This window comes from Pipistrellus kuhlii, unplaced genomic scaffold (genome assembly GCF_014108245.1).
Source record: "Pipistrellus kuhlii isolate mPipKuh1 unplaced genomic scaffold, mPipKuh1.p scaffold_m20_p_9, whole genome shotgun sequence".
Lineage (NCBI taxonomy): Eukaryota > Metazoa > Chordata > Mammalia > Chiroptera > Vespertilionidae > Pipistrellus > Pipistrellus kuhlii.
In genome coordinates, this window is record NW_023425595.1 from 23,903,050 (window position 1) to 23,924,313 (window position 21,264).

Genomic DNA, 21,264 nt, shown 5'->3' on the forward strand with positions numbered 1-21,264 from the left:
TTACCTAAAAAGCTTAAATTATGAACTTTCAGAACAAAAAAGTGCTATTTTAAATAAATAGATTATTTCATTGTTTTTAATGACTATACACGTTTCCCAGATCTTAACATATATAATAATAATAAAATCCACATTGGAAATAATATATCTACTATAAAACTAAATAAAATGAGTTCATTGTAAAATGAATGCACTTGGTTGTTCTGAGATGGGTTTAGAAGTAGTTACTTTTTTAACCAAGGTTTTCTTTAATGTGATAGAGTGACTCTCAGTAAAAAATTTCCAATTGTATATTGTATGACTATAGAAATACACATTTTGATAATTCCATAAAAAGTGTCTTTAGTGCTACATAGTATAATAGTCCCCCACTTATGCATGGGAGATGTGGTCCAAGACCTGGCGGATTCCTGAAACATGAATAGTGCTAAATCTTGTGTATACTGTTAATTTCCTACATAAACACCTGTGACAATTTGATAAATGGGAGATATCAATAATGGGACTACACTACTATGCTGTAATAAAAATGTGAACGTGGTCTTAAAATATATTCACCAGTTCTGCTGAGATGAAAAATTTTTTTTTCAAAGTATCATAATATTAAAAACATTGTTCTGAGCAAAAATAACAAAACTAAACTATGCACTAACATTTTCACCTTAACATAATTATAAGTTTTACATTTGGTTGCTGTTCATCCTGTGCCTCTTCTGTTAGGTGATTATCACCTTCCAAAATTAATTTTCTGCCATCTCCGTTCTCTGTTTCCACTTCTTGTTGAGCTTCTGTAAGGTTGAGTGATTCTTTTGTCAAATTGGTGTTGTCTTCCTCACCTTTCAAAAAAATCATATATAAAAATAAAACTTCCCCTTCATGGGCAGTTTCGTCAGAAAAATTATTTGAAAAATGGGCAGTTTCGTCAGAAAAATTATTTGAAAAAATAAATAGAGGGAACCATTATGGCATTAAATCTAAATGAATGACATTAAAACATTAATTCCCATTAATCCTATCTTGCTGGACTATTTGGCCCATGTATCTTGTGCTCGTGCAATACAAACATTCACCTGATATATCTACTCATGGATGAAAGAGATGAGTGGATATTCTTCATAAAAGTGAGAACAAAAATAAGTCCCCAAATCATTTTTTACAAATTTGATGTAAACAATTTCTAACGTCTGAAATTGTTTGAATTTTAGACCTGAAAATAAGATTAAAGCACATCTAAAAACCAAAGCATATATTAAATGTAAATTGTAATTGAAAATTAAGAGGAAAAGAAAATCTGCCACTGAAGCAAGTTATAAAAGAACATAAATGTGTAGGTAAAAAAAAACAAAATTAATACAGTATCATAAGTGTGACTTATTTCTTTACAATGTGATTAAAAATACCCTTTTCTCAAATCACATGGAAAAGAGAAGCAGCATTGTTAACTAAATAGTATTCATCCACATGTAAAAAATATTCCTATTTCTTCTATTTGTAATAACCTGAACATAAAGCTTCCAAAACTCATCAACAGTAGAATACATAAACTAGTGTACGCAGACAACTGCACATTACAAAGAAAAAGAACTACAATCACATGCAACAATATGTATGATTCTTAAAAATATAATGTTGAACTCTGGCAGTTGTTGCCCAATGGTTAGAGTGTGTTGGCCTATGCCCTGAAAAGTCCTGGGTTTGATCTGGGTTGCAGATTTGATCCCTGGCCCCAGTTGGAGCACATGTGGGAGGAAACCAAATGCTGTTATTACTATTTTGAGTGTTTTTATCATGAAATAGTGCTATTTGGTTTTTTGTCATCCTTTTTATGCATCTATTAAGATTATCATATGGTGTTTTTTTTCCTCTTTATTTATTTTTAATATATTTTATTAATATCTTGAGAGGAAGGGAGAGGGAGCTGGAAACATCGATGAGAGAGAAACACCGGCCAGCTGCCTCCTGTACATCCCCTTCTGGAGATGTGCCCTTAACTGGAATCGAATCTGGGACCTTTCAGTCCACAGGCTGACGCTCTATCCACTGAGCCAAACTGGTTTTGGCTCTCTCTATTTTTTTTAATGTGGTATATTATATTAATTGATTTCAAACATTAAACTGCCCTTGCATTTCTGGGATAAATACATCTTCGTCATGATGTGATGGTTTTATATGTTGTTGGACTCAGTTTGCTAGTATTATGTTAAGGATTTTTGTGTTTATACATATAAGACATACTGGTCTGTAGTTTTCTTGTGATACCTGTGGTTATGGCATCAGGGTCTATCAGTCTTACAGAATGAGTGGGAAGTTTGCTCTTCTATTTTTTGGAAAAAGTTTTTTGTTGTTTTTTAAAGAATTGGTCTTTGTTGTTATTTTTCTAACAGCACTTTAAAACGTAAGAGCCAAAACTACTGAATTGCACACTTTAAAATGAAGAACTATGTAAAGAGATTCCTAGGAGCCTACAATCCCTGAGAGGACCTACCTATTTCTGTACTTTTATATTCCTAGGGTGACGCTACCAAAAGGATTTTCCTTTTACTAGTCCCTGGCCCTCTGGCAAACACCCTTTTGGTAGCCCCAAACTCTAGATTCATCCTTTTGGACTTCGATCCTCCTCCAGATCTAGTGGTATTTCTGAGGAGCTTCAAGCAGATTTATTTTGTTAATAATTTATACAGCGTTTCTACCTACTTTCAGGGGGAATGTTTGTGCAAGTTAACTACCTATTATTGGAAGCTTGATCATCAATTGTTTAATGTTATAAAACTACTATAATTTTATCACCATAGTAATTTTTTGTCGACCATAAAAATATTTCAGAATGATATGATTAAATTTTAAAGTCCTTTCTGTGCCATAAAAACCTTTTGGCCTTACATTGTGCAGCATAAATTTCAACATTATTATACTTTATTTTGCTATTTATGAGCCAAATCCATCATCTAAGGTAATATTCATTTGTACAGCCATTTTTACTCTTCAAAATACTTCCACCATCTATTATTTATACTTTGTTCTTAATAACTCCTCTCTGAAGTAGATAAAACACCATAATGTTCATTTTAAAGGTGGATAAACTGAAATTAAACCCATTCATTTATTCATCCTAAAAAGTAATGTAAAAATTGCTCATAAAGTTAAACACTCACCTAATTTCCCATTCCAGCAGTCTGTACCAGACTCTGATTCAGATGTTGAAACATATTTCAGTATTTGATGTCCACAGCTTATAGAATAAAATATAAATATACATGCATATATAAACATGTATATATAAAAATGAGAGAAAATTTTAAAATCTAAGTATAATTAGAAAATCTGCTCTATTTTTAACCAAGGTCCCAAATGCAACACACTCTAATAATACAACCTCTATAAATTTAAAAGGATTTATCCTAGAAGGCATCTGTGTGACCCTGAAGAAAGTAACATATTTTGAAAGTCAACATTGATGTCTGAAGTAAACAGTATCTAAGCAGAAATGAGAATGAACACCCTATGAACTGGGTATTATAAACAGGCACTAAAACAGTGTATACGAAATAATTCTCTTACACTTACTGATAATTGGATGAATAGAATCCAATTATATTTCACTTCAGATGGAGGTCATTTCATTGGAAAATGAATGATACCACTGAAATGAGTTTTATTTAGAATATATTCTACTATGATAGATAAATAAGGAAGAGAATATAGTCTTAATTCATCACCTAGTTATTACATAGAACTAGAATGTTAGTTACATTTTAAGTAACCTATATTGTAAAACAAACAAACGTTTGGGAAACTTACCTGTTACATACATTGCTATCAGAATTTCTAAGTTGATAAGAATCTGGTGAAGTGGGTACATTGCCCAGAGATCTGTGTAAAGTAACACTTGGCTTAGTAAGAAAATCAGCAGTATCTGGAAATTCTATAGGTGATCGACTGGTTAGAGAGCCAGGAGACAGTGGTGGTCCATGGCCAGGAGAATTCACAGGACTCAGGCTGGGTAAAACACCTTGGAAAGTTAAAAGAGAGGAAAGAGATAGGTAAGTACTCATGCTTTTGTGTATGATGTTTATTTTGTTTACATTTATGTACTTATAGAGAGTATTTTCCTTCTTTAAAGAGAACAACGTATTTACAATTAAATGATAAAATAGACTTGTAGATGGAGCTCTATCTTCAAGACATTCTAGAAATTTACGCATCATATTGGTCATTGTCAGTGACTCTATGGCAGGATAGCATATTACAGGTGAATTAGATGAGCAGAGTAATTTTTTTTTTTTTTACCACATTTTATTGAATATTTTTCAGTATAATAAAATTCAATTTTATTTAAAAAAATCAATTTCTTAACATTAAGCAAGTTGAGCATATAATAAAAATTACATGTTAACACAACAGCATATACCTCTTAAAATATGCAAATCTGCCCAGCTTATTTATTTATTCAACAAATACTTGAGAGCCTAGTACATGCTGGAAAATGTGCTGGTTTCACAATGGAGCAAAAGGTGCCATCTCTGTAATTCAACGAACAAGTGCTATGTGCTAACTAAGGGAAAGAAGTGCTTCAGAAATGTGCTGAGTGCTTTGAACTTAGGCAGAATGGGTATATCTGGAAAGAAGGCAGACTTAAAATTTTACTTGGAAATAAAGACCCAAGTAAAATATGAATCAGAGAGGAAAGAAATAACAGTTATTAAGGACCTATATTTTTAGGCACAGAGGTAAACACTTAAGAAACTGTGAGATGGTAATTTTATGTGCTAACTTGGCTAAGCTATGGTGCCCAGCTGTTTTGGTCAAAAAGCAGTCTAGATGTTGCTGTGAAGGTATTTTTCTGATGTGGTTAATATTTAAATTAGTAGTCTGGGTAGGGCAGATTATCCTTCATAACGTGGGTTGGCCTCATTCAATTAGTTGAAGGCCTTAAGATAGGGGTGTCGAACTCAATCAGAGAAGGGGCCAAAATCTAAAATCCAGCCTAAATCGCAGGCCGAATGGTTTACTGAACAGTCATAAACTGTCATTGTGATGGAAACGCAGCGGAGTGCAGTGATGACAGCGCGGTGCGGGCCACATTGCAAGGCCTGGCGGGACGGATTTGGCCCGCGGGCCTTGTGTTTGACACATGTGCCTTAAGAGAAAAGGCTGAGGTCTTCACAAAAGGAAGGAATTTTTGCCTCCGGAGTGCCTTGGTTTTTTTGCTGTTGTTTTTAATCCTCACTCAAGGATATTTTTCCATTGATTTTTAGAGAGTGGAAGAGAAAAGAGATAGAAACTCATCAATTGGTAGCCTCCTGCAAACACCCCCACCAGAGACCAGGCCCTGGAGTAGCCTGCAATACAACTGAGGTATATGCCCTTGACCTGAATTGAACTCGGGGCTATTCGGTCCCTAGGCTGATGCTCAATCTACTGAGCCAAACTGGCTAGGGTCAGACTGCCTTTGGACGCTGGTAGAATTTCCATGCTGGCAGCCTGTACTAAAAACTTCAGATTTTATAGCCCTCACAATCTCAGAAAAACAATGCCTTTATATAAATCCATCTTGCACCTATTTCCTCTCTCCATACATGCATACATTCACAAATATATATTATATATGTTCACACACACAAGCATCCTAATAGTTGTTTCTCTAGAAAACCCTGACAGATACAATGTAATTTTATTTACTCTTCACAATAACAATGTAAGTTAAGTTGCATCTTCATTTTATATGTGAAGAAAAAAATACAACCAAAAAAAAAGTGTTCCTAAGGAACTTAATTTAGTTAGCAGTTAACACTGTGAGGAAAAACACACTCTGAAAAGGCTGTCACTGCTGTTCTATAAGATTATTTTATTGAGAGGATCCTATAAATTTTATATGACATTACGGCTGAATGGGATTTTATAAATATTCTGGTCAAATGGTCAAATAGTTTAATGTTTCAGAAGAAAAAACTAAAGACTAGAGAGGAAAAGGGCCTTGCTTGTCAAAGTCATAATGATTAGTTACTAACTGGATAAAAAAAAAGCTCACATTTTCAGCATTCTTTTCTCTAATTATACCAGCAAGTGTTAAAAAAAAAAAAAAAAAAAAAAAAAAAAAAAAAGTCCAAACAAATAGGCAAGAAGACTAATGGATAAATAATATTAGACTAAAAATTTGATATAGCAAAGCTTCAAGGAGAAAGGAAAATGGTAGAGGAAAACCTACCAACCCTTAAGAAAGATTTCCTAAAATATAGATCCATCATTTTTATTTCACACATTATATATTATGAAATACAATGTGTACACAGAAAAGTTTCAACAGAAATGCTTATCATCCAAGTTAAGACATAAAACACGGCTCTAGATCAGAAACCTTTCCTAAAACCACCCTCCCTCTCATTAAAGGAAATCATTATTTTGACTTTTTAGTACGTTTTCCTTGCCTTTATATTTATACCACGTGTGTATACATCTTTTAACAATTTAGATGAGTTCTGCCCCCCCTTTTTTTTTATTTTTGTAAATCATAGCAGACAGTATATATAAATGCTTCTATGCCTTGCTTACTTGACATTTTAAAAAGATATTTCCATGCAGCAGCATGTGAGTGCAGTTCATTCGTTTTTGATGCTATACTAGGCTGTCACATTTTATTGTACCATCAGCAACGTAGGAGTGTTCCACTTCTGGACATTTTTATCAACACGTGTTATTGTCTGTCTTTATAATTAAAGATATCATAGTGGATGTGAAGTCATAGTTCATTGCTTTTGATTTGCATTTCCCTGATTAATGATGCTAAACACCTTTTCATGTGGTTATGGGCCATATTTTTATATCTTCTTTGGAGAAACATCTATTCAGAATTTTTGCCCATTTTTAAATGAGATCTTTAGTCTTTTCATTATTGAGTTGTAAAACATCTTTCTATATTCTGGATACCAGTCCATTATCAAATATATTATTTGCAAGTATTTTTTTCCCATCCTGTGCATTGTCTTTTAATTTTTTTAGGTATCAGCTAAAGTACAGATGTTTTTAATTTTAATGAATTCCAATTATCAATTTTTTGCATTTATGGAATGTGCTTTTGGTGTCTTATCTAAGAGCATTTTACTTAATACCTACAGCCACATAGATTTTCTATGTGTTCTACAAATTTTATGGTTTAACTCTTACACTTGAGTCTAGGATGGATCTTGAGTTAATTTTTAAATATAATGACATATGGAATTACAAATTCATTCTTTTGCATGTGTATATCCAGTTGTTCCAACACCATTTGTTTTAAAAACACTATTCCTTCCCCACTGATTTTATCTTGGCACCCTTGTTGAAAATTGGTTGTCCATGTAAGGATTTATTTTCTTAATTTCTATTTTGCATTGTTTATTGCAAGAAAATAGAAATACAATTGATTTTTACATACAGTTCTTGTATCCTGACACAGTGATGAACTTGTTACTGGTTGTAATAAGTGCTAACGAATTTCTCAGGATTTTATGAATATACTATAGGCCCAGTGCATGAAAATTCATGCACTGGAGGGCGAGTCCCTCAGTTAAACATTTCTTGCAAATCAGATCTATTAGCAACAAGTTCCCTTAATTTCTATCTGAAAAAGTATGTTTTGCCTTCACTTTTAGAGGATAATTTTGCAGGGGATATAGTCCAGATTCTTTCTACTCTCATGGTAAGATTTTTTTTTTTCTCCATAATTTTTAGGCTACTGAATACCTTTTTCTGGGAATTTTCCCTTGTTCTGTATATGTGAGTCTGAGCCTGCAAAAATACAGGTGAATTAAATAGTTTATTTCCCCCCCCCCCCCCCCCCTGCCGCCCAGAATCTCTAGTGCCTAATAAAGTTCCTGGCATAGAGATACTAAAAAAAAGTGTGTGAATGAATGAGCTAATTGTGATGTAATAGCCAACTCAAATTGCTTATGTTATCTTACAACACATAGAATAGTCTTCAAAATTAGTCACTGATGTGTAATGAAAAAATTTTGCGCTACCATATACTTTGAGACCTCCTGCATTTAAATAAAATAAAAATTTTTAAAAAAGAGAACTTACCAGCTCTTCTTAGACCTATATGATGAGTTAGCGATATAGATGCTGACCTTTGCTTCGGGGTTGTAGGTGGGTTTGAACTAAAAGGCCCATTTAGGTAGATTCCTTGACTGAAAAGGAAGACAATAGGTTAACAATTTTAAAACTGGGAAATTTCCTCATTTCTATTAGTGGTCTTCAATTAGCAAATAGTGGCTTTGCAGCCCATAAGGTCTCTGTTGCAGCTACTCAACTTTGCCCTTGTAGCTTAAAAGCAGCCATAAACAGTAATAAATAAGTATGACTGTTTCAATATAATTTTATTTACAAAAATGGTTACATTGCTGAACACTAGCATATAGCAGGTTATCTGTATAACCCGGATTGCTTCTTCTAACACAGATTGCTGTTCATACCCCCGGGGATTTCTGCTTCTGCAAACCAGGGTTAGGGATAGATTTTCTATTAACTTCTTAGAGGAAATGCTAATGTTTTGTTTTTTTTACACCATTTTCGGTTCTCTTCACGAATATGCTGATTATCCATTAAGTCAATCATTTCTTTTTAAAATTTTTATTGATTAAGGTATTACATGTGTGTCCTTATCCTCCCATTCCCTCCTACCCCAACTCCAACCCCCATCATGCCCTCACCCCTTGGTGTCTGTGTCCATTGGTTAGGCCCATGTGCATGCACACAAGTCCTTTGGTTGATCTCTCCCCCTCACCCATACCCACCCCTACCGTCCCTCTGAGATCTGAGCATCTAATCAATGCTTCTCATTCTCTGGATCTGTTTTTGTTCATCAGTTTATATTGTTCATTATAATCCACAAACGAGTGAGATCATGTGTAAGTCATGTGGTGTGAAGCCTGCTAGGAGGGGAAGGGAGGCTGCGGAGGTAGCTACTGGAGTGGCGCTCCCGACAGAAGCCAGGACCCGCCGGCTCCCTGTGGTAGCGGGGACGGGCCGGTTCTGAGCGGCCCAGCAGAGAGGGGGTACTTGCCGGTTCCGAGCGGCCGGCGAATGGGGATGTACTGGCTCCCGGTAGGAGCAGGGGACTATTTATTTATTTATTTATTTATTTATTTATTTATTTAACCTAGACAGCTTTCCATATAATTTTTCTATGCTCATTCATGGCAAGATTACTTATCTCTTTTACTCTTTTAGTCCATTTAACTTTTCCAAGGAAGTGGTCATCTTTATCCTGAGGGAATAACAGGGTTTTGAATCCCAGGCTAGGAATTTGGGTACAATTCTACAGGCATTTGTCCAAAAATGTAATGACTAGAAAACCTATAATCAAAGTTTTGTTTAAGGAAGATTTCTGGTTGAAGGTTAGAAATGGATTGGGTACAACCAATGGACACAAAACTCTGGGGAGGGAGGGGATGTGTGGGAGGGAGGAAGGGAGGGGGGCAAAAAAAATCAATAAAATATATTTAAAAAAAAAAAGATGGATTGGGAAGTTAATGATATTAGAAATGGGAAGACCAATTAGGAGGACAATTCAATAGCCCAAGTAAGGAGTAACGAAAGCATGAAATAGTGTAGGTAAAGTGACACAGGAGAATAAACAATGGGAGGGAGGGGCGGGGGAGGAAGGAGATGAGAGTTTATAACTGATACCTGCAGAATAAGAAAACAGGATGCAAACACCGTGTTCTAGGTAAGCCAATTTTGTAAGCAACCACTAGAAGGAAGCATTGTGCCAGGAAATAAGACCAGAATGAGAGTAACAAAAAAGCAGCTGGGGGGCTGAGAAATTTGGTTTCAGACATTTTCAGGGAATAAGAGGTTCAATAATGAAACAATGTTGAAAGCCAAGTCAGGGTCATCGCAGATCACAGAGAGGCTATGATCAGAATCCAAAGCTGCATTCAAATCAAGACTCACAAATCTAAGATATGTGATCTCTGCTTTCGAGCATTCTACTGAAGTCAGGATGAATGTCTCATGATTCCAGAGTCAAAAGTCTATTATAATACTTTTGTGCTAAACAAAATATCACCATATTTTAAAAATAATAGCTTTTCTGTTTAAGAAGACTGCTCTAAATGCCTATATGGTAGTCACATATAGCTAGCTCTACATTTTAATTAAATTCATATTTAAATCCAATTGCTCAGTCATACTAGATACATTCCAAGTGATCAATAGCTAGGAACTATCATATTGGTGAGATATAAAATACTCCCATCATCACAAAAATTTATATTGTACAGCACTTAATCTAGAAACTTGAATTTTAAAAGTAGTAATGGCTGTAAATGCTTCCAATCTTCCCATCTTATCTTATGTTCAAAGTAAGCTCCAGCTTCTGCACACTAAAAAAAATTACTTCTAACCTTACCTCTTTAAAGTAGACGTTCCATAATATCACCAATTACTTTATTCTCCAAATCCTAAAATCTTTTATGGGAGTTAAGTAATCAAATCTGCCTACATATACCTTTATATGAACACTTTTCAGAGTTAAAGATAGTTTTCTTTAGAGTGTGTTTCTATTTTAATATCTATCATTCTTTAATTGCAAATGTATTGCTGTTACATCAGTGTGATGAAAAAAACAAACAAAAAAAACCCCCAGAATCATTTTCATCATTCTTTCTTAAATCCAATATTCTCAAGATGATGTTTCCCATGGTTAAGAAATATCTTTCATATTTTCAGTTTCTAGCATCATTTACTTCCCCATATCCTGATTCCATTAGGGGAAAAAAAAGCTTGTTCAGACTCTGAGCAAGCTTTGGACCAAAGCTCCTTTTCCTATACTGTATTCAAACCTCAATCCATTCCTGTTTAATATACCATTTCACACAATATTTTTCAATAAATGAGTCCATCTATTTCAATATAGAAGATTCAAATTAATATATCACAAAATAATCTGGAAAATTATAATTATTTGGTCATATTTCACATGATAATACTAACCAATTTTAACAAATAGCTATGATCCAATTCTGCCACCTGGTGTTTTAAATTTGTAACTACCTAGCTCAAGCTAAAACACATGCTCAGTAAGAATGGTAGTTTAACAGGAAATTTACACGGATACCAATTTTATTAATATGACCAGGTGACTGACAAAATAGGAGCTTATCTTTCCTGATCACAAGAGATCACTATCTTTCCTGGCTTTTAAGACAAAGCACTGAATCTTTTGTTATCAGTGTAAATGGATATATTTACATTCAGATCTCAGCTCCTGGCATTTTCTGTTTCATAGTTACTGGTGCCTTTCAAAGACCCTTAACATCTGACAATGTGCTCCTCCTCCCACGCATCAGAAACTGTTGCCCTATTTGGGTATCATGCATTAGACCTGGTGACTGTTCCTGGAGTGGCCACCTCTACCAGTTTATAAGCTTTCCCAGCACCCTGCACTAACTGGATCCTAACTTCCTTTCAGGTCCCAACTTAAGTTTGGGGATAAAACAGCTTCTTCTTTAAGAATCACTTTCTATTATGTCATACTAGAGGCCTGTTGCACAAAATTCATGCACAGGTTGGGTCCACAGGCCTGGCTGGCGAACAGGGCTAATTGGAGCCAGACTGATCTTGGCTGGGCCAGAGAGGAGGTGACGGTTGCCAGGCCGGGTGCAGAAGGAACAGACACGGGATGCTGACAATTGCCATCACTGGCACCCTGCCACCATGTGGTTCCCTGGCCTCTTCCCCCATTTCACTTGTCACCGCGCCACCACTGCAGTGGGCAGGTAGCAGGCCGATCAGGGCCTGACGGCCGGGGCAGGAACTGCGGGAGGTTGGCTGTGGAAGTGCACTGACCATCAAGGGGCAGCTCCTGCGTTGAGCATCTGCTCTCTGGTGATCAGTGTGTGTTATAGCAACCAGTCATTCTGGTCATTCCGGTTGTTCTGGTCGCTTTGGTTGGTTATGCTTTTATATATATAGCTTAGGTATGCTGTCTTATACCTAAATAAGTACGTCGACTGTTCCTTTCCACTTTTAGAACTATTTCAAACTTTGTTCACAGAAGCAAAGCGAATGTATCAGATTCAGATTTCTTGAACAGGCTCTGGGGATTTTACCTTGAAACACCAACTTCCTGATGAGGCCTTTTGCCATTATTGCGTTCCCACCTTGAAGAAGGAGGTTCAGCAGGGGGCAGACTCGAAGTTCCTGAGCTCCTCCTCAGCTGTGGAGTTGGTAAACTATTCCTACTGAGTAGTCCCTGTTGGACAATTAAACAGTGGTTAAAACCGTCATCCTATAATATCTGTCTTAAAGATGTCACCTAAAAATATGTATTGGGGAAACAGAACATTTTTATTCTGAAATTATGTCAATTTTACTCCACATTCTATATTCTACTTATCCTTCTAGTACTAAAAAATGATATCTGAACTCCCTACAATTTAACTATATATTTTTCTTTTGCACACTTTATTCCTAGTATCATGAGAAATAAACAGTTGATAATTTAAAAAGTAGATATGAAAGATTTACCTTAAAAAAAAACAAAACTTCAGAGGACAAAATTAAGATCAGTGATTGTCCTGAACCTTTCATATTTTTAGTACAAGGCTAGTGTCCATAGAGGTTAACCTGGAGAAACTGCAGGATTCTGAGCTGCTTTTTGAACAAATGACTAAATCCAGAACATCCTTAGCCTTGATACAGTTTTACTTTAGTTTTTTAAAATTTTTTTTTTTTTTTTTTTTTTTTCCCACTATGAATAGGTGTTTTACTGAGATATACAGAAAAGTTTCTTTCTTAAGAATTTCCTATCAGCAGACACTGAAACCATCTCAGAGAGATAAATATCTCTTACAGTTTTCCCAAGGATGTTGATTTAGTAAAGGTTTGTGGTTAGTTAGAAATTTAGGTTCATATAATCTGTTTTGTTTCTTAACATAGTTTATAAGACATTTATTTAGATTAAAGTATCTATTCCAACTCTTTTCCTTACTAGTTATTTTTTCATAACTAGTTCTTTTCTAACCTAACATAAGGCTTCTTCTTTTCCAAAAGCAGAGACAAATTAGATGTAAAATTCAAACAAGAAGTTTCAAGAATACAAAAAATAAGGGTTACATCCTGATTTTTTTTAAAAATTGATTTCAGAGAGGAAGGGACAGAGGGAGAGGGAGAGGGAGAAACAACGAAGAGAATCATTGATTGGCGGCCTCCTGCACACTCTACAATGGGGATCGAACCTGGGACCCATCAGTCCACAGGCTGATGCTCAATCTACTGAGCCAAACCAGCTAGGGCCAGATTCTTATCTGACTTATTTTTACCAATAGAATCCAGTAACCAAAATAAGCCTGATTAACTAGAATGTTCAAGAAATGAGGCATTTAGACAATATTATTGTTTAAATGCTTCTAAAATGTACCAGTACACTTTTCTACACAGTAAACATGGTAACAATAATGCTATCAATTATGATTTTATGATTAAGATTTTTAAAAAACTTAAAAAAATTACTAAACATCAAAGTCCATGGGAAATAAAAAAGGAAGAGCAACAGATCAAGTGAAAACTAACTCAAGAATATATTAGCTCTTTTACTGATGAATTTGTTGCTATCCCATGATTAACCTCTAAGTATCAACTGGTATAGTTGCATTTTGACTGTGGCAGGTAATACTGTATATAATTTAAAAAAAAAATAAAAGCATGACAGACCTGGTTGTGTGGCTCAGTCGGTTAGAGCATTGCCCCATGTACTGGAAGGTTGCAGGTTCCATTCCAGATCAGGGCACTTACCTAATAGTTTCATGTTTGAGCCCCAGGTGGGGTGGGTGCAAGAGGCAACCAATCCATGTATCTCTCTCACGTCACTGTTTCTCTCTCCTTCCCTCTCTAAAAACAAATAAATAAAAGCATCACATAAATACTTATGACCCAGCTTTGAAATCAATAATTATCAAATGTTTGCCCTAATCAGGCTTGGTTAGTTTTCAACATTTCTATACCCTAATACCGAGAACCAAATGAAATTAAATGATGATCAAAATCCCTCCAAAAACTATATTTACTATTATCAATAAACAAAAACAAACAGATTTGAATTTTATCTTCTCTTAGTTTATTTACTTATAAATTAAAGTAGTTAAATGAAAACAATGTATAAAATGTTTCCATTTTTAGTTTTATGATTTTAGCAATTGGTAAAGATATTGATAGTTAAATAAAACAATTAGCCAGAACAGGTTTGGCTCGGTGGATAGAGCATCGGCCTGCAGACTGAAGAGTTCCAGGTTCGATTCCATTCAAGGGCATGTACCATGGTTGCGGGCACATCCCCAGTATGGGGTGTGCGGGAGGCAGCTGATCGATGTTTCTCTCTCAACAATGTTTCTAACTCTCTATCCCTCTTCTTTCCTCTCTGTTAAAAAAAAAATCAATAATAATAAATAAAAATTAAAAGCACTCTGGACAAGTACAATGTATGCCTTTTTAGAAAATTAAATTTATCCCATTTCTAATGATGGATAAAGCAATTCCTATAGGGCTGTAGCAATTTCTAGTGGATAAATAGGGGGGGGGGGAGACTTTACAAATGTAAAAATCAATTTAAAGTACATAATGCTATATAATGCATAAAATTAACATTATAATGATAATTTCTTCTTGGTTTAACAAGAACAATTTCTGGATTCTAAAGAATAAAATAGATTACTGACATGATTACACTACTATTGTAGTATGTTGTACAAGTCTGGATTGCTTTTTTGCTCTAGTACCTAAAACAACAACAATAACAAAAAATAGTTGGTACTGCTGCAGTTATAATGGCTAATTACAGCAAGGTTATTTGGAATAAAAATGGAATACTCGTTTAAAAGATTTTGAGATTATTACTACTTTTAAAGACCCAAGGAGCACAATATACTGGAAAAGAAACTGATCCTCAGAAAAGAAATTCTAATTTAGGTAAGATTTTAAAGAGCAGTTTTAATTTGAAAATGTGATAAATCGGGCAGGCTGATGACTGTGTTTTCACCTTGTGAAGTTTTCTGTCTCCTCTTTCGGTGGGGTCCTCTGTTTCTGAGCAAGGGTAAAATCCAGGGAACGGTGTGAGAGGATTAATCTTTGGTCTGCAGGAACCCAAGAAAGCACCCATCAAGCTGCTGATGCTCCGTAGGGAAGAAATGACTTGAGGGGGGAGGGTTGGATCAATCAGAAGATCTGACACCATATTGCGAGCCTCATTTAGCACAGAAAGATCAACTCCACTTCCACCTCCAGAATTCTAGAGAAGAAAAGTAAAATTATATATTTGTTACACAGAAAATTCAACATTGAAGACAAACTTCCTCTAGTTTAAAATCAAGGTCTATCTAATATCTAAATAAGTTAATTCTGTTAAATATTAATGTCATTCATTTGGACATTGATATAACATGATATATCAATGGTATAACAAATGGTATAAAATTATCACTTTAAAATTTTTGATGTTTAAGTATGTAGCAGATAACATGAATTTTAATTTTTTCTGTATTTTCCATTAGCTTAGCTATATTTAATAGTATTCTTTACTGACAAGAACTAGCATAAAATTAAATTTGTACTGCATCAAAATCTACAATCAGAGGCTTTCATTAATTTATTGATGATTTCCTTTATGTCAAAATTTCTTTTAAACATATATAGCATTTTGCCAAAACCGGTTTGGCTCAGTGGTAGAGCGTCGGTCTGCGGACTGAAAGGTCCCAGGTTCGATTCCGGTCAAGGGCATGTACCTTGGTTGCGGGCACATCCCTGGTAGGGGGTGTGCAAGAGGCAGCTGGTCGATGTTTCTCTCTCATCGACATTTCTAGCTCTCTATCTCTCTTCCTTCCTCTCTGTAAAAAATCAATAAAATATATATTAAAAAAAAAAAAACATATATAGCATTTAAACATATGGCATTTCTTTCATTCACCTTTGTCACTCTAGCACAGAGACCAAGCTTTGTTGGCAAAGATGACTTTGAAATCTAGGCTTTAACCCTAACTGTGATTTTGAGCAAGTCATTTAACATTTGAACCTTTTAGTTTTTTCACTATAAACGGGATAATAGCATCTACTTTATTAAGAGCTGATGTGAAAATTAAATCTATTAATACATGCAAAGCACATAAAGCAGTATGTGGTGCATATATTTAAAGTGTAACAAATAATAGTATTACTATCAATATTATGGAAAGTGAGATAAGAGTACAGAAAAAAATGGTATTACAGTTCAAAGTAAATGGTGATAACTTTGAACTAAATGGTTAACAAATTCCTGGAAATAGCATCAGGCTGGGTCCTAAAAAATGGGTAGAAAATGTATTCTAAAAATAAAGTATTTCATTAATGTATATATGTTTTGTACTTTTTAAAATTCTATATAAATTTTATTCAACTAAATAAACCACAGAAATAAGTATACTAATAATCAGAACAGTGAATTAAATGTTACTTTTGTTTGTTTTACTGTATCTTGAATCTACATTTGAGTGTATTTAGAATTCTTAAGTATTTAAAGTATTTAATGATTTCATCATGAAACTGTTAAACTATCTTCAACACATTTTATTTATTTTTAAAATACGTTTTTATTGATTTTAAAGAGAGGAAAGGAGAGGGAGAGATAGAAACATCAGCGATGACAGAGAAACATTACTCGGCTGCCTTCTGCGTGCCTACTGGGGATTGAGCCTGCAACTCCAGCATATGCCCTTGATTGGAATTGAACCCGGGACCCTTCAGTCCATGGGCTGATGCTCTATCCACTGAGCAAAACCAGCTAGGGCTCCACACATTTTAGAATGGAAAAAAACCGTTAAGAAAGTGAGACCAGTAATTAGCTAAGTAATGTCTTTGTTCTATGTGGAATTTTTTAAACTTTTTCTTGTGAAGCACTATTTTGTGTTTTTATTTAAAAAAATCCCCATTATTGGGGCACAGGCCAGCTATTTCTGGTCAATTAAGAGTACTTCTGACAAATGGCTTGTTATAATTTTGAATTGACAAGCCAGTTAATGAACATGTTAAAATTTGATTATTACTATAAACCTTCCTTCACATGTTGGTCAAATTATAATATATAAAAACCTAGAGTTTTAAGGGCAATAGCTATTTGGCGTAAGGTGTAAGAAAGCAGTGCAGTTCAATTTTTTAATGACTGGTTTGGCAGTATAGTGCATATGGCTGGCTATCAGTGTCCAGATATAGGGATTATGTATTTTTTGTCTGCCAAGAGCATCTCCTCCTGCTGAAAAAGCCCCCCCCTCCCCGCCTCCATTTAAGCAATCCTATCCTATAAAATCTATCTATACTAATAAAAGGATAATATGCTAATTAGACCAGGTTGACTGGCCATCTTCTGGAGGTACAACTTCCTTCCAGACAAAGCCATGGTGGTGGGGGCTGAGACAGAAAGGATAGTTGGGGCAAAATCAGGCCAGCAGGGCAGAGCCATTGGGGGTGAGATCAGGCCGGCAGGGGAAGGCAGTTAGGGTTTATCAGGCAGGCAGGCAGGTGAGGGGTTAGGAGTCAGTTGCCCCAGATTATAAGAGGGATGTCCAGCAGACATCCCCCAAAGGGTCCCAAATTAAAAAGGGTGCAGGCTGGGCTGAGGACCACCCCACCCCCATGCACAAATTTTGTTCACAGGGCCACTAGTCTATAATAATAAAAGCATAATATTGCTAATTAGACCGGACATCTTTCCAGACAAAGTCAGGGCTGTGAAGGAAGTCCGGGTCCCGGGTGTCTGCTGATGGCTAGAGGGAAGCTGGTGCCAACAGACAGGGGAAGGAAGACCTACTCTTGCATGAATTTCATGCATCGGGCCTCTATTATATAAAATATTATATATTTTCCACAAATTATACATAATAGCATCAATCTACTTTCCTTACACCCAAATGTGAAATCTGCTATTTGAGTTGGTGTTTTCCTATAAGTAATGTGACATTTCTCTCTGGCTGCTTTCAAAATATTTTATCTTTAGTTTTCAAAAGTTTAATTATGATTTGTCTTGGAGACTTTTTTTTTTTTTTTTTTTTAGTGATCCCACTTGGTATTCGCTCAGATTCCTGAATTTGTAGAATTATGTCTTTTGCAAAATCTGGGAAGTTTTCAGTCATTATTTCTTCAAATACTCTTTTAAAAACTCACTCTTTTTCTCCCCTCCTTTCTAAACACTGATGATCTTTTGTTGTGTCATTCAGGTCCCTAAGGCTCTGTTCCATCTATTTCCTCTGTATAATTTAAATTGAGTAAATCCTATTGCTCTATCCTCGAGCTTGCAGATTCTGTCCTCAGTGGTCACCACTCTAATGCTGAGAACATTCAGCAAGTTTTTAATTTCATTTGTTTCTTTCTTATAACTTCTATTCTTATAACTTCTATTTCTTTGCTGAGATTTTTCTATTTTATTTGTTTCAAATGAATTTGTAACTGTTAGAAACAATTTTCTGATGATGGCTGCTTTAAATGTTTTTTTCAGGTAATTATAAATCTGTTCATCTTTGTGGTAAGTGCTAATATAGTCTTTTCTCATTCAAGCTGTGATTTTTCTGGGTTTTGGTATATGACAGGTTTTTTTGTGTGTTTTTTCTATCAATGATTTGGCTAATAATGCTTCATGTAATGCTAGAAGACTGTATCCTATTTAAATCTTTTATATTAGGAAGCAGACTTGTTTAGATTTCACACAAAGATCCTGGTCTACTTTTTTAGGTTGTGGTTCTAATGACAACTTATTATTTTTTTTAATGTTTGTACTGATGTTTAGATAGAGAGGAAGGGAAAGGAAGAGAAACATTGATGAGAGAGAACCATTGATCAGCTGCCTCCTGCACAATCAAGCCTGCAATCTGGGCTTGTGCCCTAAGAATCAAACCAACAACCTTCTGGTGCATGGGACAATGCTCAATCCACTGAGCCACACTGGCCAGGCTCTAATGTCAATTTAATTTTTAGGGCATTCACAATGTTATTTCAGTCTGCTTTTTTTTCTTTTTCTTCTGGTGTCACTAGGGTTCCCCCTGGTCCCTGCTGGTTCCTCCTCTGTCGGGGAGAGGGAACTTCCTCAGGCTGGGCTACCTGGTACCTTCAGGTGAAGAAAGGAGGACTCCAGGCCACAGGGACAAAGAACACTTTCTGGGCTAGGCACTTGTGGCAGTATCCCCTGTGCCAGGCCCCCTGGCCACCCCATGTCTCTCACTGGGGAAGGAAATCTCATGTCCAGTAGAGAATGAGAGTACAGTCCCATGCCTCATGACATTTTGATCAACAATAGACCACATCTACCACAAAGGTATACACCATGTAGCCTAGCACACAGTAGGCTGCACACACAGGTTTGTGAAAGTGTACTCTGTGATGTTCACACTTATTGCCAGTGGCATTCCTGATCAAGTCCCTCTTGCCAAAGCCACCAGATTCACTTGGCATTGTTTGCAGAACTCTCCTTCAATCTTAGGGGGGAAATGAGCCTATTCTCAACACCTTCTGTTGCTCGGTTGAGAGCGAGGGCCTGAGTCACCTTTTGCTTTTGGATGGGGGTTGTAGGAAACCCTGTAATTATGTTGTTTCTCCATTGCTGTGGTCCTTAATAAGGCCAGCCTACTCTTCCCTTTTCTTTTTCAGAGTTTTTTTCATGCATTATTTCCAGAGTTTATACAATAGTTGTTCTTAACAGAGAGAAGCAGAGATAATTAAATCTGAGGATGCGTGTAGATCACATAAGACAGGGAATAATACATATAGGAAAAGTGCAATAAATATTACTGCTCTTATTCATGTTATGGGAAGTGATGATATAAAGATACGAATAAAATAGTATTAGAGTTCAAAGGAAATACAGATAACTTTTAATAATGAATAGTTAACAAACTATGGGAGAGGTAGCATTTGGTAGGATTTTATTTATAAAAGATTGGGGAAATAATGTTTTACAATGAAATTAAAAAATTATTTTGGGGAGCTCATTTTTCAAGAAGGAGAATGAATAAAGGTAGAAAAGTGGTTTTTAAAAAGGTGGTAAAATAGCAAGGTGCAGAAAACAAAATTATTAAAGTACGTGCTATATTAAAGAGAGAGAGAGAGAGAGCGCGCGCGTGAGTGCACGCACGTGCGAGCGAACAGTGGAAAATAAGGTTGGAGAGGCATGTTGGGGCACTGGCTTCCAGGCAAAGGAATATGGGCAATGGAGAATCATGGGTTTTTAAGCAGGTTGAAGAGAAAGAAGCAAGGAGAGGGAAAAGGAAGTGATGGAGGGCACTGAAATTTTAAGAGTATAAGGCTGCAATTTGTTAAGATCTGACAGAGGTGTGGGGAAAGAGCATTCCAGGCAGAGAGACTACCAAGTGTGAAGACTTGGAGGCAGAAGCCTGCCCAGCTCGTTTGCAAAAACAAGGAGGCCAGTGTAGCTGGAGCTGTAAACGAAGGAGGAAGTGCAGGAAGATGAGGTCAGAGAAGTAAAAGCCAGTAAAGAGACCATATTGTGTAAGGTCAGAGTATTATGTGCAATGATGTGCACTGATCTTACAGATAAAGTTCTCAAAGAAGCAAACCAGACAGTACATGTGACTGATTCCATTTATGTAAAATTCAAAGACAGGAAAACATTAGGTTTCATAAAGCATATTAAACCCAATATAACTTTTGTAGAACAGAATATACAAACACATTCCAACTCAATGGAGAAAGGTTTGTAAATATATGCATCAAAAGTGCTCCATGGTTGGCCTATGTGCCAGTGTCTTTCTTACATAGAAGTTTCTCTCTTCCCTCTCTCCCTTCTACTCTAAGCATCAGTGGAAAAAATATCCTCAGGTGAGGGTTAATAAGAACAAAAATTGTTAACATAGTTGTTACCTGATGTTTATGAGTGATTTCTCTTTTTTCCTATACTTCTATTTTCTGTTATGGTACAAACATATATTACTTAAATGAGCAAAAATATTTACAGAGTACATACTAATATTAAATGACTGTGTGTGTGTAATTCACAAGTAAGCAAAACTAACTGCTTGAAGTCAGGAAAGAGATTATCTTTGAGGATATATATAAGTAAAAACTAGAATGGTACATAAGTGAAGCTTCTGGGATGCTGGCCAGGTGTTCTTTCTTGATATGAGTACTAGTGGAAATTTACCAAAGAGCAAAATGATACTGCTTTCCTGATAAAATATTTTAATAATTGTCTTGCTTTTTCTCACATATGGCCTTTAATCTATTTTTCCCCTCATGTGGATCAGTTGCTCACAA

At 35.6% G+C, this 21,264-nt stretch overlaps 1 protein-coding gene across 2 annotated transcripts in view; it reads right to left on the bottom strand.

Annotated features, from left to right (window-relative positions):
• PDE3B (phosphodiesterase 3B) overlaps positions 1–21,264 on the bottom strand; it is a 139,094-nt gene that overhangs the window by 32,800 nt on the left and 85,030 nt on the right. For both annotated transcript variants that reach the window (XM_045577930.1, XM_036426140.2), the window contains 6 exons: positions 15,017–15,265; positions 12,093–12,235; positions 8,059–8,165; positions 3,799–4,009; positions 3,153–3,229; positions 685–836 (listed from right to left, as the gene is read on the bottom strand). In XM_045577930.1, the coding sequence (XP_045433886.1) occupies positions 685–836; positions 3,153–3,229; positions 3,799–4,009; positions 8,059–8,165; positions 12,093–12,235; positions 15,017–15,265 (939 nt within the window). The remainder of the gene's footprint in view (positions 1–684; positions 837–3,152; positions 3,230–3,798; positions 4,010–8,058; positions 8,166–12,092; positions 12,236–15,016; positions 15,266–21,264) is intronic.